General features: G+C 61.6%; 1 protein-coding gene across 1 annotated transcript in view; it reads left to right on the forward strand.

Moving 5' to 3' along the window:
• RIMBP2 (RIMS binding protein 2) overlaps positions 1-11,193 on the forward strand; it is a 52,985-nt gene that overhangs the window by 29,659 nt on the left and 12,133 nt on the right. Inside the window, exons 12-15 of the mRNA XM_027771376.1 lie at positions 3,321-3,438; positions 7,490-7,674; positions 8,430-8,598; positions 11,042-11,145. Coding sequence (XP_027627177.1) covers positions 3,321-3,438; positions 7,490-7,674; positions 8,430-8,598; positions 11,042-11,145 — 576 coding nt within the window. The remainder of the gene's footprint in view (positions 1-3,320; positions 3,439-7,489; positions 7,675-8,429; positions 8,599-11,041; positions 11,146-11,193) is intronic.

Raw genomic sequence — 11,193 nt, forward strand, 5'->3', positions numbered from 1 at the left:
GGGGGCGGGTGGGGGGGGTGGGGGGGGGTGGTGGTGTTAGCCACTTCACTGCCCTGCAGTGCTCTCGGTGGTAGAAACGGGGCCTGTTACAGGCTGCCTGGGTTCTGATTCTCTGTGCAAATCCCAGGTGCCCGGCCTGGCCGTGCGGCTCACGTGCCCACGGGGCCGCCAGCTGTAGCCACGCCCACCATCCTGCTGTGATGGGTACACGTCCAGCCCTGCTGGCCCCCACACTCATCCCAGCACCGTCACCCTGGAAGGCGCCAGGTGACCGCCCCGGTGCCCCACAGACGGTTCTTTCCGGCTATCTTGTTCCCCCGAGTGTAGCGTTAGTGAGAGACAGTGGCGTCCCGAGTGGGAGCAGGCCTGCAGCTGGCACACGCAGCATGGACCCTGCTCCCGGAGCTGGAGTCCCCGCAGGCACAGCCGCTGCCCGGCATCTGGTGGCCATGAGTGGCCCCAAGCCCCGCGGCCCTGAGAGGCAGCTGCATCCCCCGAAGGGCAGGCCAGTGCAGGGCGTCCTTCAGCATGAGGGCATGTGGTGGAGGTAGCTGAGGGCCGTCCTGGCGGAGGACGCCTCATGGAGCCTCGCTCCCTGGCGCTGATCCCGAGTGACTGGCATGGCCAGGTCCAGCCAAGCACACCAGCCGGCTCAGATGCCCTCAGGACCGCAGGCGTGGAGGAAGGGCAGAAAGACCTGGCCTTGTGCTGGCACCGAGGGCAGACGGCACTCCAGGCGTGCGGGGTTGGCGTGCGGTCTTAGCCACTGTGCGCACCATTTAGGCAGGTGACGGGGAGACGTCAGCAAACCAGGGAGGGCTTTGGAGGGTGCCAGACTAGATGGGGGTTGGTGGGCAGACAGGCCGCTATGCCCGCCGCGTCCAGCCCCATCCACATCCAGTGGTCATCGCCTCTGGGCTTGCTGAGGGTGCAGCTGGTGGCTGTGAGCGCGCGGCGCCCAGGTGCGCAGGGCCACTGTGAAAACCCCCGTTCCGCCTCCCCGGCCGCTCCCTGCAGCCCCCGTCTCTCCTGGGTCTAACTGCATGGGGGCGGCTTCTGCGTGTCTCCCGCGCTCCGCGCACTGTCTCTGCCTGCGCCCTGGCACCACTGCGTCCCAGCTGCACTCACCCAGAGCCCCGGAGCATGCGTCCCTGCACAGAAGCACGTGTCCCCGAGGCCTTGAGGACTAACTCTGTCTGTCTTTTCTCCCCTGCCCCCACTCACCTGCGACCACCCCGTCTGCCACCGCCCCAAGGAGTGCTGTAGGCATAGGACCTCCGAGGGCACCTTCCTGCAGCCCGAGCCCCCCCAGCAGCCCCTCCACAGCAAGCGGCTGTCCAGCATCCCCGAGGTGGCAGAGGAGGATGGGGAGTGCTGTGGCCTGCTACACAAGCAGGGCCCCAGGGCCAGGGCCAGGGCTGTGCTAGTCACGGCCTGCCCGGCCCTGCCGGGGGCATGAGGCCTCGCCGGGCTCCTGGGTCCCTGCGAGGCACAGGGCTTCAGGGGCCGCCCCCCACCTGGAGGACTTCCTTCTCGAAGACAGAGGCTGTCGCTTCAGCCGCTCGCTCACCAGGAGCCCGGACAGCGGCCTGGACTGCGGCAGTGAAGAGGAAGAGTCACGCTTTAGTTTCCGAAGCCCCGTGGCCAAGTGCAGCCCAGGCCCGGGTCCCTGTCCCTGCAGGAGAAGCCTGAAGCCGCTGCTGGCCCGGCGTCGGACCCTGACCCGGCAGAGCAGCATTGAGGAGGACTTTGGGGAGCAGGACCCTGGCGACGTCCCCGGGAGTGAAGCCCAGCCCAGCCCGGACAGAGCTGTCCCCAGGAAGCATGGCCGGGACGAGCCTCCCCCCCACGCGGGGTGTTGGGAGGAAAAGCGTAGCCACGCCCGACAGTAGGGCAAGTGTCCAACAGGCCAGACCGCCGCCCCGAGTCGCGAAAGGCCCTCTGGTGTGTGCAGCCGCCTCTCCGCCCGCTTGCCAGGCCGGCCCACCCCGCCCCACGCCGCTCGCTCGGCCCGTCGGGTGCCTGCTGGAGCCCCTGCACTTTTGATTTGTTGAGCTCCACGCTTCCCAGGCTCGGCCGCGCTGAAGGTCTCCTTTCGTTGCTTTAGAGTAATGATTTTGCCCCCAGAATCAGTAATGAATGATTACAGCTGCTTTAATTAAAGGACAACTGAATCTAAATTTTAATTAAGGGTTAGCTGAACCAACATCACCCCAGAGTTGGGCAACATGTCATTTTCCAAATAACTCCTAGGGACTCATGTGTGTGTAGTAGGGCGATGGAAGGGTTTTCCTTTCTTCTTTGTTATTTGGGATTTTTCATTTCATTTTTTTTAGCCTCATGCTTCACTGCAAAAACAAACACACACACAGAGACATAGAAGCTTATTGGGGAAACCCAGTTCTGTACTTTCCCAAGGTCTTTCTTCCTCCGTTTCTTTTCCGGGCCCAGTGTCCAAGACAAACTCCACTCTCAGCCTTTGTCCTTGTGTAGCTGTGCCCCGGCCGCAGTCCAGCTCACTAGCTGGGTTCCGAGAGCCAGGCCGCTCTGGGCCACATCCACCACTGTCTTGTGCCTGCTTTTCAGAGCATTTGGTCCCGTCACGCTGAACTTTTCACTGAGGACTCGGCGGGGCCGTCCACATGGCGCCCGGCCTTTGGTCTGCGCCTCACCCCCGCGATGGGCCCACGCCCCGTGTCTCCACCCAGCGGCAGGCACTGCCTGACGCTCACGCGGCTGTTCACTGTGCGCAGGAGACCTGCTCGGTGCTGGCAGCCAGGGCTAGCCCTCGCCCAGAGACGAGCTTGGCCGAGCTTGCCCGAGCTAGCCCGAGGGTAGTCTCGGCACCTGCAGGGTAGGATTAAGACGTTGCCAGGTGTGTAAATGCGGGTGGATCCAGAACCTTCCGTCTGGGGTTTCCGGAAACCTCCTATCCAGCTGTTCAAGTGGGATGTTCAGAACTGCAGCGTTTTTCCCACTCTGTGACAGCTGAAGGCAGGGATGGGCCAATGTGGTCAGAGGTGCCCAGGTGTGACGGCTGAGTCCAAACCGCTGTCAGCTGGGCCCACAGTCTGTGGTCTCAGCAGCAGAAAGATATTCCCAAGGAGCCGCGTGTCCTGCCCTCCTGACGTGTCTCAGTGAGCTTGCGTGGGGCCCGGGTGCCGGGCCAGCCGAGTGCCCCCCCCCCCTCATTCAGCTAACCTTTCAGTTAAAAGCTAAGTTTAGTTGCCTTTAGAGCTTTGCTTCGAACCTGAACCAATCTGGCTACCTTGACTCTGGGCCCCGAAGTGGCAGGACTTCTGACTCTCATTCTGTCTCAGATTTTAGGGAACCCGGCATCCGCAGGGCGGGCCGACAGGGTGGATCACGCAGGCCGGAGGCTTGCCCACGGCGGTGCTGGCCCTCAGAGGGCATGGCTGGCGGTGGTCCCGTCTCCCGGTGAGTGGCCGATCGGTACCCTCCTCCTGCCCCGAGCTGCTCGGTCTTCCAGCTGGGCATTCTTAAGGGATTTAGAAATAGCATCTCTACTAACTGCAGAGAACTCTCGGCTCCTCGTGGCAGAGAAGAGTTAGAGGACGGGTAAGAGCTCTCGTAAGTACAGCCGCCCCTGGTGCCCAGGGCAGATCCCCGGAAGCCCTCGTCCTCCGCGGAGGGGCAGGGTTTGCAGGCGGCCTCTGCCCCCATGTATGTGACTCACTCCCGGTTCCTCATGGTGCCCACGTGGGGTAACCGCTGGCAACATGCACACAGCTAGGGTGCTGTCTGTTCGTCATGTTATTTATGTATTTATTTTAAAGAGAGTTTTGCTGTAGGGCACATGCACTTGCCAGGGAGACAAGAGACAGGAAGTGAGAAATCACCCCCAGGGTGATGGCCACTCTGCAGCCCCTTCCCCACTCTTCTCTCAAGATTGTAGGCATGCCCACACACGCCTGGCACGAGTGATAAGCCGCCAGGTCTGGGACTCATGGTCGACCACGTGGGCGTCTAGTGACGTAATACCCTGCCACCTGCTGGTCCCCCATTGTATCGTTTTATTGTACTTTTTCCCCAGATAATTTTGACCCACAGCAGGTTGCGTCTATGGGTGCTGAACCCATGGGTAGGAGGGCCAGGTGTATTTCCAAAATCTCACACCAGCCCTCCTCACTCTCCTGGTGTGCGAGAGCTCCCCAGTGTGCGCACAGGGGACACTACCCACTGAGCTCCACGCTCAGGGACGCAGGCTCGGGGCAGGACCCTCGCCCAGGGGCGGTCCTTCACATGCCGACGGCCTTGGGCAGCGGGGGCTGAGAGTCAGAGCACTTACGAGGCCCAGTGTGTCCCCGGCGTGGGACCCCTCACCCACCCTGTCACCGTGCCCTTCGCAGTCACGGTCTGCTTCCAGCATCTGAATTACTTTTCGGAATGCAGCCAGTCATGCCGGACGCTGTCGTCGGAGTCAGAGTGGAGAGGGGCCCTGGGGATCACAGCGTGTCAGGATGGCCACCCCAGGAAGCATTAGCACATGGGAGGGAGGCACCGGGTCTACAGCACAAATGAGGCAGGCTCTCATGAACACACACGCCTTCACACACAGGCCTACACACATGCCGGCTCACACACGCCTGCATACACACAGGCCTGCTCACACGTGCCTGCACACACACCACACATGCCTGCTCACACGTGCCTGCACACACACGCCTGATCACACACCTGCACACACGTGCCTGCTCACATGTGCCCGCACACACCCCTGCTCACACAAGCCTGCTCACACATGTCTTCACACATATCTACACACACTTGCTCACACATGCCTGCACACACCTGTGCACACACACTGCACACACATGCCTACATACACATGCCTTCACATGCGCCTGCACACACACACCTGTACACACAGGCCTGCACAGACACCCGCACACATAGGCCTGCACGTGTACTTACACACACCTGCACATGCACCTGCACACACACACCTACACACACACGCCTGCATACACGTGCACACGTGCAGAGCAGAACGGCTGACCCACCAGAACCCATGAGAGCAGAACGTCTGGGATCTAGGCCCAGAGGAGACCTCGCAGAGGTTGTCGCCCTCGGACCCCGAAAAGCCGCCTCTGACCACAGGTCGTAGCCACGGCGACGACCAAAGGCGAGCACACGGCTGTCCTCCCTCCCAGCAGCTCGGAGGGAGGAGGGTTTTATAAAGCAAAGCCGAGCCTTGAGACCGTGCTTCCTGATACCTTCCTCTGCTGGGTCGTTCTTTTTTAAAGGATGTGCCAGTATTTTTGAATTTCTGTTTCCGGGCGTGCGTGGTCACAGAGAGCTGGGGGGTGCGGGGAACCAGCTGCGGGACTGGCTGCAGTGGGCACGGGGGGGGCTCTGCACCTGAGTCTGCACCTGTGGGTCCCCCAAAAGACCTTTTCCATTTTTACAATTTTTCAGTGATCTTATTTTTATCAGTAAAAACTTCACAGAATGTTAAAGATGCTTTAGAAACAGAATTTTCAGGGACTGAAAGGTAAAACATGTAGATTTGAACTTTGATCCTGCATCAGAGCTCAGCTAGCAGTGTGGCGGACGCACAGGAGCCCATGTGCCCCATCTCCCATGTCGTGTGGCTGATGCACGGGTCACCCCTCCGCGGCGACTCCAGGCCCACGCAGAGTCTCTGTCCTGTGAGATGGTGGCGGTGGCCACCCCATCCAGCCTGCTAGGCCAGCCTCCCCACTGCCAAACAGGCTGTCACGTCGTTGGCCATAACGGTGGAGGGGCCAGCTACAGCTCCCCCTCAGTGAACGACTTTGCCTGGCCCTGGGCAGGGGACGCTGTGGGCACGAGGGCGCTGGGCCTTGCTGAGGGCACCCGGCTGCCGGCTCAACCCCTCAGCCCCGGGAAGTGAAGACAGCTTGGCAGGTCTCGAGCTGGGCAAGCAAGGAGAAAGTCGCCCTGCGGGGTGGCCCTCGTCAGAGCTCCCCTGATGCCCACGTTTCTCTTAGGGTCAGATGTTCAGACGGCTGTGAACGCGTCTGGATTTCAGTAAGATGCTTGTTAAATTGGTGGGAAGAGAGAAACTGAGCGTAAGTGTTACCCACAGACCGGGGTCACTTCAGGCGCCCTGGCTGTTCCGAAGCCACTGAAACAGTTAGAGCCGAGCACGCCCTGTGCATGGACGCGTGTGCACGTGTGTTCCACTGCGTTTAGGAAAGTTAAGTGCAGGCACTTGTCGCCTAGCGAGGAAGAGGAGCACCCCGGTACCCGACCCTCGGAGATGAGTGGCCAGTGCCTGTAAACACGGTGTTCTCCGGTTCCGTGTGCTTAGTTCTGTTTTTCTTGGGAAGATATGAGTGTTAATAGTTTAGAAACCTACTGTGTTCCAGAATCATCAGTTCTTTTCCCAGCAGCAAATATGCCCATCAAGGTACACCCTCCCTCCTCTAGTTCGTGATGAGCCCACAATGACCTGAAAGTACTGTAATTTGAACTGTTTCAGGTGTTCCCCTGAGGGCATGCACGCTTGCTGGAGAGAGAAGGAAAGTGAGAGTTCACCCCCCAGAGGAGGCGGCCACTCTGCAGTCCCTTCCCCACCAGTCCCTCAGGATTTTGGGCACACACGCCTGGCATCGTCTTCATGCCACCAGGTCCAGGACTCGAACTGCAGTTGGCCCTGTGGGAGTCCAGCACCTTAGCCACCATACCACCCGGAGGTTCCCGATAATGTAGTTTCTAATATCCTGTAGGTTTCCGAAAAGAGAAGAAAATACCTTGCATGATTCAAAACCCCAAATTATATAATGCCACTTCTAATAAATTCCAGACCATGTAATTAGCTAGCCGAGGGCCTCTCAACGTTAGTAATGTCCCCAGAGATACACTGGGTCATTAGAAGTCATCATGAGGGTTTTTTTTATGTTTTTCTGTGCACAAATGCATCATGACTTTCCCGATCACCCTGCATTTGAGTCTGGTTCCTGCCCCTGGAATCTGCGGACTCCGTTTGCCTAGCAGTCTAATGCGACTCCCAGACGTTAGGGTTTGGAAACGCATTGTCCTTCGAAGCGGGGCAGGGCACACTGGGTCCAGCTGAGCCAGGAAGTCCTGAACTTGCCAGTTACCCGTGCGCTGAGAGCCTGGCCCATCCCCAGTGCCGGCTGACGTGCACATCAGCCCTCGGCCTCAGACCCACCCTGGGGCGTGCAGGGCCCGGTCGTCCTGGGCGCCACCGCAGTGCTCTGGCATGCCCTGGACCGAAGCTGCTCTGCACAGTGCGGCCCCCAGGTTCAGAGCGAGGCTGTTGACCATCAACATCTGCTTCCTCAGCCTGCCCCCGTCCAGGCCGCCTGGCCTGTTCCCACCTGTGCGTCAGCTAAAATTAAGTCATGCAAGGCGAAATGAAAGAGGCCATTGCCACCAATTCCCTCCCACCACTCTGCCCACGTGCCGCGCTGTAGGCGAGGAGGGGTCACCAGCCCTTGCCCTCCCCTCTCGCCCCCAGATGAGCACGCCGGGCGGGCCCGCCTCTCTCCAGACTTCTACGAGGAGTCCGAGACGGACCCCGGTGCTGAGGAGCTCCCGCCCCGCATCTTCGTGGCTCTCTTTGACTACGACCCGCTCACGATGTCCCCGAACCCAGATGCTGCAGAGGAGGAGCTTCCCTTCAAAGAGGGGCAGATCATCAAGGTGGGCGGGCGGGGCTGTGGCCGCAGTGCCGGGGTCTGGGCGAGCTGGGGACGGTGGGCAGGGAGTCCACAGCCAGGGCCGTGGCCATGCAGGCCACGGGAGGTGGGGGCAGTCGTGCCTTGTGCCCTGGAGGACCAAGCACACAGCCTGTCCTGTGGGCCCTGCTGGTCTGTGTTGTCCAGAAGTGCACAGCGCCACATTTTAAGAGCCCTCAGTGCACGAGACCTGAGCTGCAGGTACGCGGGGAGGAGGTGTGTGTGTAGAGGATGAAGGGGCAGAGAAACAGGAGCCCACCGGCCACGGAGCCCTGGCAGCTTGTACCCTTTGACCCTTCTGGTCAGTGGAGACTGGCCCTGTGCATCCGGAGGAGGGAGACTGAGGCAGAGCATACGGAGGAGAGGGGCCTGGAGCTCTGAGGTTGCCGGTCCCAGAAAGGGTCCTGGCGGCCGCACACGGTGTGTCAGAGCGCCCAGCACCCGGCACCCGGTGGAGGGAGCAGCCGCGTCCTCTGCAGGGCAGGGTCCCCTCCCCACACCGACCTATGCGAGTTTGAGCACACGCCCCAGAGCCCCCGCTCGGTGGGCAGCTCCGTGAATCAGTGGCTGGGAGAAGGTCCGCCTTCGCAGCGTGCGTCCTGGAGCTCAGGTCCCGACGGCCACCACATGTGGGCGACTCCTGTAGACAGTGACTTGGACTGATACGAGCTGCTGGGAGGGGACCATGGCCTCTGAGCCACGTCTGCCCCACGGCTCTAGGTCTACGGAGACAAAGATGCCGACGGCTTCTACCGCGGGGAGACGTGTGCCCGGCTCGGCCTCATCCCTTGCAACATGGTGTCGGAGATCCAGGCCGATGATGAGGAGATGATGGCCCAGCTCCTCAGACAGGGCTTCCTGCCCCTGAGCACGCCCGTGGAGAGGCTAGGTAAGGGGCGCTGCTTACCTCCACCCGGGGCGGGGTGGAGCAGGAGCTTGCCAGCGTCGTGCGGAAGTGACTGCTGATACTTTGTGGGCAAAACCCTCTGTGCCAAGCAGGGCCACAGCGTCCTGCAGGCCTGAGGCAGACGCAGCTGGTCTTGAGGCAGATGACCTCGGGGAGGGGTCCGGCCGCCGCTCTAGCCTGTCTGTCCATAAACCCACAGCTAGCTGCTCTGCAAGTGCGCGCCGAGGCAGCTCACCCAGGGCAGAGCCGGGGCCTGCAAGGCTCGCGCTGTGCCCCCGGCTGTGCTGTCCGCAGGTGCCCACACGCTCCGCCCTCGCCTTGGTCCCCCTGGGCCAGTCTTCAAAACCAGGGAGCAAACAGCAGAACCATTCTCAGCGCGTTTTAAGCAACAGGACATTTAAGTTTTTAATTTTCCACGTGAAAGTGAAAGGCTTCCAAAGAATGGTAGGAAGATCAGTTTAATGTCATTCACATTTAAGTGAAAACACTGGATCAACTTTTTTAAAAAAAAATATCGAAATTTTTAAACATGCTGCTTCAAAGCCTCTGCCCATCGGCAAGGTCTCCGAGCCTCCGTGCCAGCTCTAGCTGCTGCACATTTCCCGGTGGGCACTTCCATGCCACTCGGCGCTCACATTCTGGAGACCTGGGCATGAGCGTGGCCACCTCTCGCTGTGCCTCGTGTTGGGGCGCGGCAGCTCCGAGGTCCCTTTGTCAAGGGCACCAACCCCACTCACGAGGCCCACTGTCAGAGCCCCCAGACCTCCTCACCTTGAAAGAGGCAGTCCATGGCCTGCTCGGACCCACCTGTCTACCCAGCCGGGCTGCGGGCAGAGACCGAGGGGCAGCCCCTCCTCGAACTCCCTCCACGGAGGTTGAGGGGGCCACACAACCCACGGCACGCTCCCACAGCGCCTGCCCTTGGTAATTACTCGCACCTGCACAAATGTGACTTTATCTGGGGGAACTTCAGCAGTGGCCTGACCGTGCTCTCCCGTGGTCAGGAGGACGCAGGCAGGCTGACTCGGGTAGAGCCATCGTGGACGGGCACGGGCCCACCTGCCGGGAGCGGCTGCATTGATTGTCCCACCTTACCCTACGCGTCTGTGAGCACGTCAGTAACTAGAGAGGCCCGGCGCTTCTGTCTCTCGGAGCGACAACTCCAGCCACTGCCCGTCCTGTGTGTGCGGAACTGAGGAAGGAGGTCCCGAGGGTGGGGCAGTCAGCCCTGCACCCCGGAGGGTGCTCTGCCCCCCCAGCCGCTCCCCTCAGCAGTCCTCCGCGCTCTCTGCCAGACTCTGAGCGAGGTGGCCCTCTGTGCCCGGCTGGGCCAGCCCGGGGCGGAACTCCTGGCATGTAGGGCAGCTCTGCAGGGCGATGTCCCCTCCACAGACGGCTGTTTCCTGAGGGGCTCCTCCAGGCCCCCCCAGCCGCTCCCCTCAGCAGTCCTCCGCGCTCTCTGCCAGACTCTGAGCGAGGTGGCCCTCTGTGCCCGGCTGGGCCAGCCCGGGGCGGAACTCCTGGCATGTAGGGCAGCTCTGCAGGGCGATGTCCCCTCCACAGACGGCTGTTTCCTGAGGGGCTCCTCCAGCATCTAGCACAGGTCGTCCTGTGGGGGCTGCCGTAGAGGACCCTGAGTGCGCTCCGGGCACACGGAGCAGCCTGGGCTTGCCTGGGCCCCTGGGTGTGTCCAGGAAAAGGTCTTGGATCCCACAGTGAAGACTTTCGGGAGTTCTGTGCTTTCCGGGCTGTGCATGGGCTCCTGGTCTGCAAAGTGGGCAGCGGGCCAGCTCGCCGTCCAGGGTCAGGCCTGTGCTCGCTGTGTGCAGCGGATCGTTCCAGAGCTGCTCACACTCGTTGCTGTCCCCCAGAGAAACCAGTGGTGCCCCTGGGAGGCTGGTCCCCCACTGTACAGGAGGGCCACGGCGGGGCAGGTCTGAGAGAAGGCACCGTCCTCGATGCTGTACGGAAGGGCCACGGGGGGCAGGTCTGAGCGCGCAGTCCTGGGCAGCTGGCCAAGGGGCACCCGTGCAGGGTACAGCATTCCCGGGCTTTCGCAGTGGGTTAGCTGGCTCCTCCATGAGCGGGGATGGGCAGCACCCCAACAACGCAGACAGTACTCCAGTGCAGGCAGCACCCCGACAACGCAGACAGCACTCCAATGCAGGCAGCACCCTGACAGGCCTCGTGGCTGGGTCACCTTTCCCCAGCCCTGGGTCCTGGGCACGTGGCTCTGGTGTGTCCAGATGTGAGCCCAGAACTCCGCAGTGGGCCCCTGGCAGAGCACTGGCCGCCGTGGCCACGCACAGCCCTGTCACCTGCTGCGTGGTGTCAGTCACCCTGACGAGGGTGGCGTGGAAGGAAAGGGGCGGCCGTGGTTCTGGAATAACTTGACGCTGACTTTCTTCCTCCCCTCGTGCCGCAGACAGAGGCAGGAGGGGCGGCCGGCGCCATTCCATGCCGACGCGGAGGATGGTGGCTCTGTACGACTACGACCCGAGGGAGAGCTCGCCCAACGTCGATGTCGAGGTACTGGCCGGCACCTCCCTGCCCAGACCCGCCGCGGCTCCGCCCAGC

The sequence above is a fragment of the Tupaia chinensis genome, unplaced genomic scaffold (genome assembly GCF_000334495.1).
Source record: "Tupaia chinensis unplaced genomic scaffold, TupChi_1.0 Scaffold000211_1, whole genome shotgun sequence".
In the NCBI taxonomy this organism is placed as follows: domain Eukaryota; kingdom Metazoa; phylum Chordata; class Mammalia; order Scandentia; family Tupaiidae; genus Tupaia; species Tupaia belangeri.